General features: G+C 43.6%; 1 protein-coding gene across 1 annotated transcript in view; it reads left to right on the plus strand.

The window, feature by feature from the left end:
- LOC123485057 (protein phosphatase 1 regulatory subunit 12A-like) overlaps window positions 1-18,764 on the plus strand; it is a 38,633-nt gene that overhangs the window by 11,156 nt on the left and 8,713 nt on the right. Inside the window, exons 6-12 of the mRNA XM_045215912.1 lie at window positions 8,094-8,225; window positions 8,821-8,911; window positions 12,436-12,546; window positions 12,784-12,969; window positions 16,648-16,730; window positions 16,862-16,919; window positions 17,236-17,340. Coding sequence (XP_045071847.1) covers window positions 8,094-8,225; window positions 8,821-8,911; window positions 12,436-12,546; window positions 12,784-12,969; window positions 16,648-16,730; window positions 16,862-16,919; window positions 17,236-17,340 — 766 coding nt within the window. The remainder of the gene's footprint in view (window positions 1-8,093; window positions 8,226-8,820; window positions 8,912-12,435; window positions 12,547-12,783; window positions 12,970-16,647; window positions 16,731-16,861; window positions 16,920-17,235; window positions 17,341-18,764) is intronic.

The raw sequence follows: 18,764 nt of genomic DNA on the forward strand, positions 1-18,764 counted from the left end.
CTTATTTTGTACATAATGTTGCTGCTACCGTCTCTTATGACCGTAAAGAGCTTCTGGACATCAGAACAGCGATTACTCACCTCGAACTGGACGAATAGTTTTTCTTTAACGAGTCCGACGCAAAGGATATACTGCTTTCTCGGGAACGGGCCCAAATCCCCGTCATTTGCGTGAAGAAAAGACGGAGAAAAAGGGGGCGGAGGTCGGAGGTCGGGCTGCCTTCTGGGAATTCATAGGCCAGTGAGTAAACCTCCACTACCGTTCTATTGGCCAATGTGCAATCATTAGAAAACTAAATGGATGATCTACGATCAAGAATATCCTAACCTACTGCCAGTAGTCTATATGTCAGAATGTTGCCAGACAACTGCCAGTAACGGGACATTAAAAACTGTAATAACTTGTGTTTCACCGAGTCGTGGCTGAACGACGACACGGATAATATAGAGCTGGCTGGGTTTTCCGTGCTTCGTCAGGACAGAGAAGCTACGTCTGGTAAGACGAGGGGCGGAGGGGTGTGTGTCTATTTGTCAATAACAGCTGGTGAGGGATGTCTAATATTAAGGAAGTCTCAAGGTATTGCTCGCCTGAGGTAGAGTACCTCATGATAAGCTGTAGACCCAATATCTACCAAGAGAGTTCTCATCTATATTATTCGTAGCCGTCTATTTACCACCACAAACCGATGCTGGCACTAAGACCGCACTCAACGAGCTGTATAAGGCCATAAACAAACAGGAAAACGCTCATCCAGAGGCAGCGCTCCTAGTGGCCGGGGACTTTAATGCAGGCAAACTTAAATCTCTTTTACCTAATTTCTACCAGCATGTCACATGTGTAACCAGAGGGAAAAAAACTAGACCACCTTTACTCCACACACAGAGACGCATACAAAGCTCTCCCTCGCCCTCCATTTGGAAAATCTGACCATAACTCTATCCTCCTGATTCCTGCTTACAAGCAAAAACTAAAGCAGGAAGTACCAGTGACTCGCTCAATACAGAAGTGGTCAGATGACACGGATGCTACGCTACAGGACTGTTTTGCTAGCACAGACTGGAATATGTTCCGGGATTCATCCAATGGCATTGAGGAGTATACCACCTCAGTCATCTGCTTCATCAATAAGTGCATCGACGACGTCGTCCCCACAGTGACCGTATGTACATATCCCAACCAGAAGCCATGGATTACAGGCAACATCCGCATCGAGCTAAAGTCTAGAGCTGCCGCTTTCAAGGAGCGGGACACTAATACGTACGCTTATAAGATATCCTGCTACGCCCTCAGACGAACTATCAAACAGGCAACGCCTCAATACAGGATTAAGGTTGAATCCTACTACACCGGCTCTGACGCTCGTCAGATGTGGTAGGACTTGAAAACTATTACGGACTACAAAGGGAAACCCAGCAGCGAGCTGCCCAGCTCGCTTCGAGGCAAGCAACACTGAAGCATGCATGAGAGCACCAGCTGTTCCGGACGACTGTGTGATAACGCTCTCGGTAGCCGATGTGAGCAAGACCTTTAAACAGGTCAACATTCACAAAGCCGCGGGGCCAGATGGATTACCAGGACGTGTACTCAAAGCATGCACGGACCAACTGGCAAGTGTCTTCACTGACATTTTCAACCTCTCCCTGACGAGTCTATAATACCTACATGTTTCAAGCAGACCACCAAAGTCCCTGTGCCCAAGAACACTAAGGTAACCTGCCTAAATGACTACCGACCCGTAGCACTCACGTCGGTAGCCATGAAGTGCTTTGAAAGGCTGGTCATGGCTCACATCAACACCATCATCCCAGATACCCTAGACCCACTCCAATTTGCATACCACCCCAACAGATCCACAGATGACGCAATCTCAATCGCACTCCACACTGCCCTTTCCCACCTGGACAAAAGGAACACCTATGTGAGAATGCTGTTCATTGAGTACAGCACAGCGTTCAACACCATAGTGCCCACTTAGCTCATCACTAAGCTAAGGACCCTGGGACTAAACACCTCCCTCTGCAACTGGATGATGGACTTCCTGACGGGCCGCCCCCAGGTGGTAAGGGTAGGTAACACCATATCTGCCACGCTGATCCTCAACACGGGGGCCCCTCAGGGGTGCGTGCTCAGTCCCCTCCTGTACTCCCTGTTCACCCATGACTGCATGGCCAGGCACCGACTCCAACACCATCATTACGTTTGCCAACGACACAACAGTGGTAGGCCTGATCACCGACAACGATGAGACAGCCTATAGGGAGGAGGTCAGAGACCTGGCCGTGTGGTGCCAGGACAACAACCTCTCCCTCAATGTGAGCAAGACAAAGGAGCTGATCGTGGACTACAGGAAAAGGAGGGCCGAACACGCCCCCATTAACATCGACGGGACTGTAGTGCAGCGGATCAAGAGTTTCAAGTTCCTGGTGACCACATCACCAACAAACTATCATGGTCCAAACACACCAAGACAGTCGTGAAGAGGGCACGACAAAGTCTATTCCCCCTCAGGAGACTGAAAAGATTTGGCATGGGTCCCCAGATCCTCAAAAAGTTCTACAGCTGCACCATCGAGCGCATCCTGACCGGTTGCATCACTGCCTGGTATGGCAACTGCTTGGCATCTAAGGCGCTACAGAGGGTAGTGCGTACGGCCCAGTACATCACTGGGGCCAAGCGTCCTGACATCCAGGACCTATATACTGGGCGGTGTCAGAGGTAAGCCCCAAAAATGTTCTACGACTCCAGTCACCCAAGTCATAGACTGTTATCTCTGCTACCACACGGCAAGCGGTACCGGAGCGCCAAGTCTAGGACCAAAAGGCTCCTTAACAGCTTCTACCCTCAAGCCATAAAACTGCTGAACAATTAATCAAATGGCCACCCGGACTATTTACATTGACCACCCCCCCATTTGTTTTTACACTGCTGCTACCCGCTGCATAGTCACTGTACCCCTACCTACATGTTCAAATTACCTTGACTAACCTGTACCCCTGCACATTGACTCGGTACCGGTACCCCCTGTATATAGCCTCGTTATTGTTATTTTATTGTGTTACTTTTTATAATTTTTTACTTTAGTTTATTTGGTAAATATTTCCTTAACTCTTTCTATGAATCCAAGATGGCGTAGTAGTGCAGTCCTGTTTTTGTCGTGTGTCTGTAAATAGCCTGTAAATACCCTGTTTTTTTTTGTATTTTTCGTACATATTTCCCTATCAGACTTTTCATCCTTCTACAAAATATACTTTCCTGCAACTCCGCCTCACTCAATGTGGAACGGATTCTATTATTGACTTACCTTTATCTAGAATCTCCAGTTGAAACTAGCTAGCCAGCTAACTAGCTACTTGCTATTAGCCACAGTTAGCGGTATTTCACCCAGAACATTGGATTTTTCTGCCGGAATAATTTAATCACTGGACATTTTTCACCGGATCGCAACTAGCAAGCCGCAACCGAATGGATGTTGCTGTTTGGCTAATCACCACTGCCCCCGATGCAAGCACCAGTTAGCCTCGAGCTAGCCTAGAGCCAGGCTCATATCCCGGCTATCTACCTCTAGGTCTACCGGACGGGAGTAGCCAGCTAACTAGCTACTTGCTATCAGCTACCGTTAGCGGTTTTTCACCATTGTCCGTGGCCTGCACCACCTACCAGCCAGCTTTCTAGTCTGGACTATTATTCGGCCAGTCTGCACTGTCTGCACAGTGCGTTATCGACCCAGAACAGATCAGTTTTTCTGCCGGAATCACTGAATCACTGGACCTTTAACTCCGGATTCATCGCTACCAGCTAGCTGCAACAAAATGGACGTTGTGGTCTGGCTAATCATCCTGAGCTAGGCCCATCTCCCATCTCCCGGCTATCTACTCTCTGTCAACCGGACGGGACCACCTAGTGTTGACACGGAGCCCCGCCGATCCTACCACGACTGGTCTGCCGACGAAATCGTCTGATGTGGTTACAACAGGCTTCCCGTTACGACGTCGACCACGAAGATTCCATCTCTTGCCCGCTAGTGCTTTAGCAGCCCCCGAACTACCTTGTTATTTATTTTGCTCTTTTGCACCCCAGTATCTCTATTTGCACATAATCTCTTGCACATCTAGCATTCCAGTGTTAATACTATTGTAATTATTCTGCACTATAGCCTATTTATTGCCTTACCTCCATAACTTGCTACATTTGCACACACTGTATATATATTTTCTGTTGTATTTTTGACTTTGTTTTTTTACCCCATATGTAACTCTGTGTTGTTTTTATTGCACTACTTTGCTTTATCTTGGCCAGGTCGCAGTTGTAAATGAGAACCTGTTCTCAACTGGCTTACCTGGTTAAATAAAGGTGAAATAAAAAATAAAATAAAAAAACCTCCGAACTATCCTATTGCTGTTCACCGGACCTTATGATAACTCAGCTATACAGCTGATGTCTGCTGGACTGTTCCTTTTTACGGTACCACATCCTGTTTATGTTTAGCCTCAGCCCAAACTGTGTCGTCATTACCAGCTGTTGTCTTAGCTCTCTCAAATTACACCTGTGATTGCTTTATGCCTCTCTCCCATGTCAATATGGTTAGCTTATTGCTGTTTGGGTTAGTTCTTTTGTTGTTTCGGTTATTTCTTATTGTATTATTTCACTGTAGATCCCCCAGCCCAGCTAAACCTGCCTTAGATAGCTCCTTTGTCCCACCCCCCATACACGCGGAGACCGACTCAATTGGTGCCTCCAGTGATGCTATCTCTTTCATTGTTACCCAACGCTTAGGTTTACCTCCACTTTACTCATATCCTTCCATATCCTTGTCTGTACATAATGCCCTGAATCTTTTCTACAACGCCCGGAAATCTGCCCCCTTTATTCTATGTACCCAACGCACTAGAAGACCAGTTCTTAAAGCCTTTAGCCGTATCCTTATTCTAGTCCTCCTCTGTTCCTCTGATGATGTAGAGGCTAACCCAGGCCCTGCAGCCCCCAGTATCACTCCTACCCCCCAGGCGCTATCATTTGCTGACTTCTGTAATCGCAAAAGTCTTGGTTTCTTGCACGTAAATATCAGAAGTCTACTTCCTAAGTTTGAGTTATTCACTGTGTTAGCACACTCCGCCAACCCTGATGTTCTAGCAGTGTCTGAATCCTGGCTTAGGAAGGCCACCAAAAATTCTGAAATTTCCATCCCCAACTATAACATTTTCTGTCTAGATAGAACTGCCAAAGGGGGTGGAGTTGCAATCTACTGTAGAGATAGCCTGCAGAGCTCTATCATACTATCCAGGTCTGTGCCCAAACAGTTTGAGCTTCTTCTTCTAAAAATCCACCTTTCCAGAAATACGTTTCTCACTGTTGCCGCTTGCTACAGACCCCCCTCAGCCCCCAGCTGTGCCCTGGACACCATATGTGAATTGATTTCCCCCCATTTATCCTCAGAGTTCGTACTGCTTGGTGACCTAAATTGGGATATGCTTAACACCCCGGCCATTCTACAATCCAAACTAGATGCCCTCAATCTCACACAAATTATCAACGAACCTACCAGGTACAACCCTAAATCCGTAAACATGGGTACCCTCATAGATATCATCCTGACTAACTTACCCTCTAAATACACCTCGGCTGTCTTCAACCAGGATCTCAGCGATCACTGCCTTATTGCCTGCGTCCGTAACGGGTCCGCGGTCAAACGACCACCCTCATCACTGTCAAACGCTCCCTAAAACACTTCAGCGAGCAGGCCTTCCTAATTGACCTGGCCCAGGTATCCTGGATGGATATAGATCTCATTCCGTCAGTAGAGGATGCCTGGTTGTTCTTTAAAAGTAATTTCCTCTCAATCTTAAATAAACATGCCCCATTCAAAAATACAGAACCAAGAACAGATATAGCCCCTGGTTCTCCTCAGACTTGACTGCCCTTGACCAGCACAAAAACATCCTGTGGCGTACTGCATTAGCATCAAATAGCCCCCGCGTATATGCAACTTTTCAGGGAAGTTAGGAACCAATATACACAAGCAGTCAGGAAAGCAAAGGCTAACTTTTTCAAACAGAAATTTGCATCCTGTAGCACTAACTCCAAAAGTTTTGGGACACTGTAAAGTCCATGGAGAATAAGAGCACCTCCTCCCAGCTACCCACTGCACTGAGGCTAGGAAACACTATCACCACCGATAAATCTACAATAATCGGAGAATTTCAACAAGCATTTTGCTACAGCTGGCCATGCTTTCCACCTGGCTACCACTACCCGGCCACCAACTCTGCACCCTCCGCTGCAACTTGCCCATGCCCCCCGCTTCTCCTTCACACAAATTCAGACAGCTGATGTTCTGAAAGAGCTGCAAAATCTGGACCCCTACAAATCAGCTGGGCTAGACAATCTGGACCCTTTCTTTCTAAAAACTAGCCGCCGAAATTTGTCGTAACCCCTATTACTAGCCTGTTCAACCTCTCTTTCGTAACGTCTGAGATCCCCAGAGATTGAAAGCTGCCGCGGTCATCCCCCTCTTCAAAGGGGGTGACACTCTAGATCCAAACTGTTACAGACCTATATCCATCCTGCCCTGCCTTTCGAAAGTATTTGAAAGCCAAGTTAACAAACAGATCACCGACCATTTAATCCCACCGTACCTTGTCCGCTATGCAATCCGGTTTCGAGCTGGTCGATGGGTGCACTTCAGCCACGCTCAAGGTCCTAAACGATATTATAACCGCGATCGATAATAGACAGTACTGTGCAGCCGTCTTCATCGACCTGGCCAAGGATTTCAACTCTGTCAACCACCGCATTCTTATTGGCAGACTAAATAGCCTTGGTTTCTCAAATGACTGCCTCACCTGGTTCACCAACTACTTCTCAGATAGAGTTCAATGTGTCAAATCGGAGGGCCTGTTGTCTGGACCTATGGCAGTCTCTATGGGGGTGCCACAGGGTTCAATTCTTGGGCCGACTCTTTTCTCCGTGTATATCAATGATGTCGCTCTTGCTGCTGGTGACTCTCAGATCCACCTCTACGCAGACGACACCATTTTGTATACATTGTATACATCACCGTGTTAACAAACCTCCAAACGAGCTTCAATGCCATACAACACTCCTTCAGTAGCCTCCAACTGCTCTTAAACGCTAGTAAAACTAAATGCATGCTCTTCAATCGAACGCTGCTGGCACCCGCCCACCCGACTAGAATCACCACTCTCGAGGGTTCCCCAACTGGCGGCCCGCGAGTGGTTTTATCTGGCCCCCAAAGTTTTCTGAGGAAAAAATATATATATATATATAATTTTTTTGGTGTGGAATTGTAATTGTTGGACATAAAAGACTGTAAATAAAACCACCAGTAAATCAGCTCCAAGTGATTTTAATTTAAGAACTCTATTCCCACGCATAATGGAGAGACACGATGTGATCGTATACAAATGTAAGCAAGGTTTGAAATGATTAGGTCTTAGTTAAACATTATAATTGCAGTCAATTTGCAGTCTACAAATTATTTGTAATTATGTTCCGGCCGGCGGCTGAATCTAGTTGATGATCCCTGATGGAGTGTATATTAGTGTTTTATTTTCCATTAATATATTATTTTTACATTTTTCTTCCACTTGTGTAGATTGTTGACAAAAAAATGACAATTAAATCAATTTTAATCCCACTTTGTAACACAACAAAATGTGGTAAAAGTCAAGGAGTGTGAATACTTTCTGAAGGCGCTGTATATTTCACCTGTCAAGTCTTTTCCAATTGGTGCTGATGAAGGGGAGGAGACTAGGAGAGGACAGATTGATGAAGGGGAGGAGACTAGGAGAGGACAGATTGATGAAGGGGAGGAGACTAGGAGAGGACAGATTGATGAAGGGGAGGAGACGAGGAGAGGACAGATTGATGAAGGGGAGGAGACGAGGAGAGGACAGATTGATGAAGGGGAGGAGACGAGTAGAGGACAGATTGATGAAGGGGAGGAGACTAGGAGAGGACAGGGAGAGGACAGGGGAGGAGAGGAGAGGAGGAGAGGAGAGGACAGATTTTTGTTGTGTCTGTTAAAAATGTACCAAAACAGTTAATCTGCCATGCAAACCATTTATCTCCCTTAGACTGGCTCAGGAGCAGTGTTCTGTCACCACCACCACCTCCAACTCTGTCACCACCACCACCTCCAACTCTGTCACCACCACCACCCCCAACTCTGTCACCACCAGTGACCTGGAGACCAAGCAGAGACGCAAGTGAGTCTGTTCGCCATGACGACAGCGATGTTCCAGCGTTTACAGAGGCTGTCTGTTTAATAGATGTTTGAACGTTCACCTTTAAACACTGGCATGCTGGGAGTGTTCGGCTGTAGTTGAGTGTTATGTGAGTGTTATGTGATATAGTTGAGGTTATGTGCGGTGCCAGAGTTTGGTGTAGTGGTCTACCCAGCTGACTCTGGCCATCTGTGATGGGGGTTCAAACCTGTGATGGGGGTTCAAACCTGTGATGGGGGTTCAAACCTGTGATGGGGGTTCAAACCTGTGATGGGGGTTCAAATCGCTGATCTGCAACTTTCAATTCTGTCAGTTTCTCCTCTTATCTGTTTCCAACTTACCTTTCTGTCTAAATAAAACCCACTTACCTTTCTGTCTAAATAAAACCCACTTACCTTTCTAACTGTAGTCATATATTTATAAATGTAGTTAATTTTATTTAAATGTTGTTAAATATATTTAAATGTAGGTAAATGTAGTTATATGTTCTGTGTGTTCCCCTCAGCTCCTATCTGATCCCGATGTGTGATGTCTAAATTATGTTATGGGTAATTGTTCTGTGTTTTCCCCGGTCCAGATCCTACCTGACCCCGGTTCGTGATGAGGAGGCTGAGGCTCAGAGGAAGGCTCGCTCCAGACACGCCAGACAGTCACGACGATCCACTCAGGTCAGTCCATCTGCCTCGGGGGTGGCTGGTAGCTTAGTGGGTAAGAGCGTTGTGCCAGTAACCGAAAGGTCGCTGGTTCTAATCTCCGAGCCGACTAGGTGAAAAATCAGTCGATGTGCCCTTGAGCAAGGCACTAACCCTAATTGCTCCTGTAAGTCGCTCTGGATAAGAGCGTCTGCTAAATGACTAAAATGAAAAAAAAAAATGTAGACATATACATTTAACTGACATACTCATACAATAGGATTGAATCAGAATAAGAATTTCAGTTTATTTCCTGAATTGAAATGTAATTGACCCCAAGGTGCTTTAGTGTGTGAAGTAGGTCAGACCGCTGCTCAATAATCATTATTTATACTGTTCAATATTATGACATGTTGATCTGACATAAGAAGAGGAATGGATTACAAAAACACGGTAATCTGTTACTTTATCAGCAACAATATTGTAATCAGATTACAGATCATTTTGATAAACTAGATGATTACTTCTAAGATTACTTCTGAAAGGATGTTTGCGAGAGAAAACAAATATTTTACACCTTTCTGTTTTCTCAATTACATTCAAATCGGCATTGAAAAAAAGGTGCACCTTTTTAAAGTTTATTCCGCCTGAGCGGAGTCTGACCACGAGTGAGAGACCACTGTGACGACGCACCAAATGTGTTTGATGGATCGCGTGAAAAGACCAGGGAATATAGGCTTTTTTAGTCTACAGTCCAAGATATGTCTTCTAATGGTGCTACTGCTGTCAAGCATCCAAATATGATCCAATTGGAAGATACGTTTGGAGGTAAGGACGACAACAGTGGTGTAGTCTACGGGCAATATGGATATGACTTACTGTTGATATCTACATAGGGCATTGACGTTAATCACGCTGCTGCTCTCTCATTTAGCTGTTTATGCCTTACGGATTGTGGTTGCTGTAAATGTGTTTTTTAACCCAATAATGATTGAATTGAAGAAGTGTAAGCTGCCTGTCAATCATAGTTATTTTGCGACCAGTGGACAGCCAGTGAAGAATGCGCTCTTGCGACATCTGCATAGTGTGGATCACGGGCCTATGGGATAACAGTTTGAGTTCCTCCCTTCTAAACTCCTCCGTGGTATTGTGCTCCACACAGACAACAACTAGTTTAATTTAAGAAGACCACGAGTGGGCCTTTTATTGCTCAATCTAATTTGTGTTGATTAAAAATATATATATATGTCCATAGGACTAAGGGGACACATGCTCAAACTCACACACTTTTGATAGACTTAAAAGGGGGCAATCTGTAGTTTCTACATCCATTTTTTGGGGGGGACTTATAAATGAATGATGTATACCCATTGATTCTAGAAGAATGTGACTTATAAATGCCTCATGAGCTTATTAGTTCAACGGTCGCATGAGAATCCGAAATAGAAGCCTGTTTTTCTCCGATGTTTGTTATTGTTTCAACTGTGGATTTACCCTTAATTAACGAGATATCAAAGTGATACCAACAAAATGTAAACGATAGGCCTGTAATGTGGCATGAATTTTTGACATTCAAGTAGCACTTTTCGGTATTGCTCCTAGCATGCCTTTTCCAAGAGAGCAGCATTTATTTTTCAACTCAACAGCAATGAGCTCAATCAGTCGTCCATGACAACAAAATCATAAACAACAGAGTGAGCTGTACACCTACAGGATCCGGGGTGCAGCGCAAACGTCACATTGTAGAGAGAGAGAGGATTGACATAAACGAATACAACATCTCCGTAAATTGTTCGGTGATCAAGAATGTTAACCGTTGCAAGCTCACCAGCAATTTGGCATCAAGCAACAATTACTAGCATAGGCCTTCTGGTGTGTGGTATGTCAAAAGGGCCTTTTAAATTGATAATTTACTTATGAAGCATGAATTTGTTGTTAATAATCACTGTGGCGAAGACGCACCAGGCGCAACATCTCCCAACGTTTTGTTCTCTCGTTTAAATGCTGTTGCTTTCACACGTTTAAATGCACATGTGGTACATTTATATTCCATCTAATCCTACAATAATTGCTAGCGTTTCATCATTCCATCCCCCCGTACCGTTGCAACACGTAGACGTTTCTGTTTCATGTTTGATAAGAAATAGGCTACGCGTCCTGCGCTCCGCGCTTTGTACGTTGAATAAGAGAAAACGAATAGTGATGAAATAATAATCATCAAGTCTGATTTAAGACGAATGTAACAACGGATGTGCAAATTGCCTTTGACATTGTACAACTAGTTTATTGGTTGCTACTTGGTCCTGGGAGGGGCTTAAATGAAGGCTACCTGTTGGACCTCCTGTTAAACAGATTCGATTTGGTTCTTCAAGGGGAGGCTGTACAGTCTTGCCGTCTACCTGTGTCCGTTCAGACAGGACAGGTTAAGCCTGATACAGAGGCTATTTCTTTTGGTTTATTGCCCGTGAATACCTATTTGGTAAATCTACTTATAGGCTATATTTCGTATATGATATGGCGCTTTCACCATTGGATTAGCAAGACCTGTAAATAAATCTACCCTCTGAGCAGGTCAACCTGACTTGCCATCTGCCGACTTCATGCCCTATTGACTGCTACAAGGTCCATGTTTTTACATAATCCATATGTGCTGTGAAGTAAATAATCAAAAGTTCTGTCTCCAAATAAATACAGAAAGATTTGAAGTCGCTGCATAAATATATATATATTTCACTTGACTTGACTTGAAAAGACGACTTGACTTTTTCTTAGAATGCACGACTTGGACTCGACTCGAGACTCGACTTGAGACTTGGTCCCACCTCAGGTAAACTCTAACAGTTGATAATATTATTATTTGTCTTTTTCTAATGCCTCTTAAAGGGGAAAATAATCTCAAAGTAACTGAAAGTAATCAGATTACGTTAATGAGTTTGGGTAATCCAAAAGTTACGTTGCTGATGAAAATGTTGGGACAGGTAACTACATTTACATTTACGTCATTTAGCAGACGCTCTTATCCAGAGCGACTTACAAATTGGTGCATTCACCTTATAGCCAGTGGGATAACCACTTTACAATATGTTTATATATATATTTTTTAATTTCTTTGGGGTGGGGTAAGGGGGGGTAGAAGGATTACTTTATCCTATCCCAGGGATTCCTTAAAGAGGTGGGGTTTCAAATGTCTCCGGGAGGTGGTGAGTGTCTCCGGAAGGTGGTGAGTGTTTCCGGAGGTGGTGAGTGACTCCGGAAGGTGGTGAGTGTCTCCGGAAGGTGGTGAGTGTCTCCGGAAGGTGGTGAGTGTCTCCGGAAGGTGGTGAGTGTCTCCGGAAGGTGGTGAGTGTCTCCGGAAGGTGGTGAGTGTCTCCGGGAGGTGGTGAGTGTCTCCGGAAGGTGGTGAGTGTCTCCGGGAGGTGGTGAGTGTCTCCGGAAGGTGGTGAGTGACTCCGGAAGGTGGTGAGTGACTCCGGAAGGTGGTGAGTGACTAACTAGTAACTGTAACAGATTTACATTTAGAAAGTAACAGGACCAGCACCTTCTATCTGTTGTCCAATCAGGGCGTGACGCTCACAGACCTGCAGGAAGCTGAGAAGACCATGAAGACGGACAAAGGGACAGAAAAGACAAAGGAAGAGGAGGAAGAGAAGAAGAGGAAGAAGGCAGAAGAGGTGTTTATATGTTTAAAATGTCTTAAGGTTTATGAGGGGGGTTGTACAACATCATGCAAGTGACGTCACCCACCGTGGGACCTACTGTCGATTTTCTTGATCAGTTGATGGTGCCGAGTTGTGTCGGCGTGGGTTGCAAATGTTACACCTGTATGTTGGATGTGATATGTCGTAGCGATGGTAAAGAACTGCGTTGATGTATTATGTTATGGTTGATTACATTACTATTGTCTTCAGGAGGTAAGCTGGAGGTCCCGTATCGCCAGCCTGCAGAAGTCTGACCTGTTGGGGTTGACTCAACCCGCTGGTACCCTTCGCCCCCAGACCTCCGGCCAGGAGAGTAGTGCAGGAGGGGAAAGTGAGAGTGACCGTATCGTCAGGGAGAGACGGAGGGCCAGGAGGAGAGCTCAGAGAGCCGGAGAGGTGAGTGCTTTATAACCAGGGGTTAGAACTGGTTCAGGGAACAGAACTGAACCAGGAACGAAAGTGGTCCATACTATTCCGGAACAGAACCGTTTTTTTAAAATTCCAGGCATTTTTTTCAGTCGAACAAAAAAAAAATGCATCAAAGCACCTATGCAAAGCCCTCACTCTGTCACTCAGAAACGTGTTCCAGTGTCTGCCTGCCAGCTGGAAACCTTTGCCAGTGTGTGTTTATGCGTATTCCAGTGTCTGCCTGCCAGCTGGAAACCTTTGCCAGTGTGTGTTTATGCGTGTTCCAGTGTCTGCCTGCCAGCTGGAAACCTTTGCCAGTGTGTGTTTATGCTACCTCCCTCTCCCCCCTCCGAAGCAGAGGCTACTGACCTTACAAGCTTTATTCAGAAGAAAGGGAGAGAGAGATTTAATTAGCTATAGAAGAATGGATTCACTTTTTCAATGCTAGTTAAGGATACTATAGGCCTAGTGATCACGTTTCACGTTGGATTTATTAACTACAAAATGGTAAGAAGTGTTTTTAATTCTGGTGCCGCTCTGCACACACACAAGCTTGTTAGCTAGCTAGCCCAAAGGACATTCAGCGTTCCTCCATAGAAGCCGCTCCTCCGTAGGTATTATTCTGTGGACCTAATTCAGATAATGCATGTCATAACAAGATGCCGAGTGCTTCAAGCCTCCTCCTCAACCCTCTCTCGCTCTCTCCTCACCCGTAACATTTCAGTGGCATCTTGCGCCATTGGCTACACTCGTCTGTCCATCACGTATGTAAACAACCAGCTCGCCGGCTCTATCCGCACTGATTGGTGAAGTCATTTAATGAGCTAAATGTACAAAAAATTATATATGAATTATATAAACTGGTACCTTTTTGGGGTTCAAACCGGTTCAGAACTTTATTTTGCTGGTCGGAACAGTGGAACGGAACGTAAAAATTATGTTTCTATTCAGAACGAAACTATTGGAAAATAATATCGGTTCCAACCCCTGCTTATAACCCTATAAAAGCCTTGCACATAAGGATGGCATTGGCATCATACAGTTGAAGTCGGAAGTTTACATACACCTTAGCCAAATACATTTAAACTCAGTTTTTCACAATTCCTGACATTTAATCCTAGTAAAAATTCCCTGTCTTAGGTCAGTTAGGATCAACACTTTTATTTTAAGAATGTGAAATGTCAGAATAATAGTAGAGAGAATGATTTATCTCAGCTTCTATTTCTTTCATCACATTCCCAGTGGGTCAGAAGTTTACATGCACTCAATTAGTATTTGGTAGCATTGCCTTTAAATTGTTTAACTTGGGTCAAACATTTCGGGTAGCCTTCCACAAGCTTCCCACAATAAGTTGGGTGAATTTTGGCCCATTCCTCCTGACAGAGCTGGTGTAACTGAGTCAGGTTTATAGGCCTCCTTGCTCGCACACGCTTTTTCAGTTCTGCCCACACATTTTCTATAGGATTGAGGTCAGGGCTTTGTGATGACCACTCCAATACCTTGACTTTGTTGTCCTTAAGCCATTTTGCCACAACTTTGGAAGTATGCTTGGGGTCATTGTCCATTTGGAAGACCCATTTGCGACCAAGCTTTAACTTCCTGACTGATGTCTTGAGATGTTGCTTCAATATATCCACATAATTTTCCTTCCTCATGATGCCATCTATTTTGTGAAGTGCACCAGTCCCTCCTGCAGCAAAGCACCCCCACAGCATGATGCTGCCACCCCCGTGCTTCACGGTTGGGATGGTGTTCTTCGGCTTGCAAGTACCCCCTTTTTCCTCCAAACATAACGATGGTCATTATGGCCAAACAGTTCTATTTTTGTTTCATCAGACCAGAAGACATTTCTCCAAAAAGTACGATCTTTGTCCCCATGTGCAGTTGCAAACCGTAGTCTGGCTTTTTTATGGCGGTTTTGGAGCAGTGGCTTCTTCCTTGCTGAGCGGCCTTTCAGGTTATGTCGATATAGGACTCGTTTTACTGTGGATATAGATACTTTTGTACCTGTTTCCTCCAGCATCTTCACAGGGTCCTTTGCTGTTGTTCTGGGATTGATTTGCACTTTTCGCACCAAAATACGTTAATCTCTAGGAGACAGAACGTGTCTCCTTCCTGAGCGGTATGACGGCTGCGTGGTCCCATGGTGTTTATACTTGCGTACTATTATTTGTACAGATGAACGTGGTACCTTCAGGCGTTTGGAAATTGCTCCCAAGGATGAACCAGACTTGTGGAGGCCTACAAATTTTTTTCTGAGGTCTTGGCTGATTTCTTTTGATTTTCACATGATGTCAAGCAAAGAGGCACTGAGTTTGAAGGTAGGCCTTGAAATACATCCACAGGTACACCTCCAATTGACTCAAAATATGTCAATTAGCCTATCAGAAGCTTCTAAAGCCATGACATAATTTTCTGGAATTTTCAAAGCTGTTTAAAAGCACAGTCAACTTAGTGTATGTAAACTTCTGACCCACTGGAATTGGGATACAGTGAATTATAAGTGAAATAATCTGTCTGTAAACAATTGTTGGAAAAATTACTTGTGTCATGCACAAAGTAGATGTCCTAACCGACTTGCCAAAACTATAGTTTGTTAACAAGAAATGTGTGGAGTGGTTGAAAAACGAGTTTTAATGACTCCAACCTAAGTGTATGTAAACTTCCGACTTCAACTGTATATGGGCGGCAGGTAGCCTAGCAGTTAAGAGCATTGGGCCAGTAACCAAAAGGTCGCTGGTTCGAATCCCCGAGCCGACTAGGTAAAGAAATCTGTCTGTGCCTTTTGAGCAAGGCTCTTAACCCTAATTGCTCCTGTAAGGTGAGTGCATGAGCTAGTCCTGGTTATGACCTTTCAACGGGGCGACATAGACATTATAACCTGTCATAGTCCTGTTTGTAACCTGTCGCAAGGATGACATTGGCATCCACAATGAGTGGTTATAAGGTTACAAGGTTATATCCTGGTAATAATAATGACAATGAGGACATTGACATCCATAATGAGTGGTTATCAAAGACATTGACATCCATAATGAGTGGTTATAAGGTTACTAGGTTATATCCTGGTAATGATAATGAGGACATTGACATCCATAATGAGTGGTTATAAGGTTACTAGGTTATATCCTGGTAATAACAATGAGGACATTGACATCCATAATGAGTGGTTATAAGGTTACTAGGTTATATCCTGGTAATGATAATGAGGACATTGACATCCATAATGAGTGGTTATAAGGTTACTAGGTTATATCCTGGTAATAATAATGAGGACATTGACATCCATAATGAGTGGTTATAAGGTTACTAGGTTATATATAATAATAATAATAATAATATGCCATTTAGCAGACGCTTTTATCCAAAGCGACTTACAGTCATGCGTGCATACATTTTTGTGTATGGGTGGTCCCGGGGATCGAACCCACTACCTTGGCGTTACAAGCGCCGTGCTCTACCAGCTGAGCTACAGAGGACCACATCCTGGTAATGATAATGAGGACATTGACATCCATAATGAGTGGTTATAAGGTTACTAGGTTATATCCTGGTAATAATAATGAGGACATTGACATCCATAATGAGTGGTTATAAGGTTACTAGGTTATATCCTGGTAATAATAATGAGGACATTGACATCCATAATGTATTGACCTGCTGTAGAGTGATGACAACGACATGAGTGGAGAGGAGGGGTTTGGAGGCAATGGGCAGGATCCACAGACAGACAGCCATTCCAGCACCAGGTATGGATCCCACCTTTACACTCTGCTCTGCTCTTTGATCTGTCCTGTCCTGTTTCCTGACTGTCATAGAAGTGACTGGTATCTGAGGTGTCATTATAATATCTCTGACCTCTGACCCCTGCTTTACCCAGGTCTGACGTGTCATGTAACGACAGAGGAGGAGGCTCTGAGACCAAGGATTACAAGAAGGTAGGGAGATGGAATAAAGTTCGAATGGTTGGAAGGGTCTAGTCAATATTAGGAGTCCCATCCTGTCCAATTTTGGACTCTTTCTCTCTCCATGTCTCCCGCTCTCTCTTCCACTCTCTATAACTCTCTCTGTCTCTGTCTCTGTCTCTGTCTGTCTCTCTCTCTCTCTCTCTCTCTGTCTCTCTCTCTCTGTTTCCGTTTCACGCGCTCTCTCAAAAATATATTGACATTGTTTTTGACATGTATAGTGGAATGGAATTCTATTTCAAACATTGCTTGTTTGTATTAATTAAAATGTCATCTCTTTCTGTCCCAGCTGTTGGAGGAGGTGTCCAGGGAGAATGGTCAGCTCCAGTCTCAGCTGCAGGACGCCCAGAGGACCATCTCTCAGACCAGACTGGACCTGGACAAGGTTACACAGGTCCGACATTAAGCTTACATTGCTGTGTGTCTCCTTGTCTTGTTTCTGTTGAAAATAACTGCTAGGTAGTTTGGTTGTTGAAAATAACTGATTGGTAGTTTGGTTGTTGAAAATAACTGATTGGTAGTTTGGTTGTTGAAAATAACTGATTGGTAGTTTGGTTGTTGAAAATAACTGATTGGTAGTTTGGTTGTTGAAAATAACTGCTAGGTAGTTTGGTTGTTGAAAATAACTGATTGGTAGTTTGGTTGTTGAAAATAACTGATTGGTAGTTTGGTTGTTGAAAATAACTGATTGGTAGTTTGGTTGTTGAAAATAACTGATTGGTAGTTTGGTTGTTGAAAATAACTGATTGGTAGTTTGGTTGTTGAAAATAACTGATTGGTAGTTTGGTTGTTGAAAATAACTGATTGGTAGTTTGGTTGTTGAAAATAACTGCTAGGTAGTTTGGTTGTTGAAAATAACTGATTGGTAGTTTGGTTGTTGAAAATAACTGCTAGGTAGTTTGGTTGTTGAAAATAACTGATTGGTAGTTTGGTTGTTGAAAATAACTGATTGGTAGTTTGGTTGTTGAAAATAACTGCTAGGTAGTTTGGTTGTTGAAAATAACTGCTAGGTAGTTTGGTTGTTGAAAATAACTGATTGGTAGTTTGGTTGTTGAAAATAACTGCTAGGTAGTTTGGTTGTTGAAAATAACTGATTGGTAGTTTGGTTGTTGAAAATAACTGATTGGTAGTTTGGTTGTTGAAAATAACTGCTAGGTAGTTTGGTTGTTGAAAATAACTGATTGGTAGTTTGGTTGTTGAAAATAACTGATTGGTAGTTTGGTTGTTGAAAATAACTGCTAGGTAGTTTGGTTGTTGAAAATAACTGATTGGTAGTTTGGTTGTTGAAAATAACTGATTGGTAGTTTGGTTGTTGAAAATAACTGATTGGTAGTTTGGTTGTTGAAAATAACTGATTGGTAGTTTGGTTGTTGAAAATAACTGATTGGTAGTTTGGTTGTTGAAAATAACTGATTGGTAGTTTGGTTGTTGAAAATAACTGATTGGTAGTTTGGTTGTTGAAAATAACTGATTGGTAGTTTGGTTGTTGAAAATAACTGCTAGGTAGTTTGGTTGTTGAAAATAACTGATTGGTAGTTTGGTTGTTGAAAATAACTGATTGGTAGTTTGGTTGTTGAAAATAACTGATTGGTAGTTTGGTTGTTGAAAATAACTGATTGGTAGTTTGGTTGTTGAAAATAACTGATTGGTAGTTTGGTTGTTGAAAATAACTGCTAGGTAGTTTGGTTGTTGAAAATAACTGATTGGTAGTTCCCTAACACGCATATCCGAAGCCAAAGCCATGAGCAGGCAGGTCTTGTAGGACAGGATATTCAGATCCACCACCTCCAGTGTTTCTTTTCCCCCACAATTTCCTGA

Source organism: Coregonus clupeaformis, unplaced genomic scaffold (genome assembly GCF_020615455.1).
Source record: "Coregonus clupeaformis isolate EN_2021a unplaced genomic scaffold, ASM2061545v1 scaf0552, whole genome shotgun sequence".
Taxonomy (NCBI): Eukaryota; Metazoa; Chordata; class Actinopteri; order Salmoniformes; family Salmonidae; genus Coregonus; species Coregonus clupeaformis.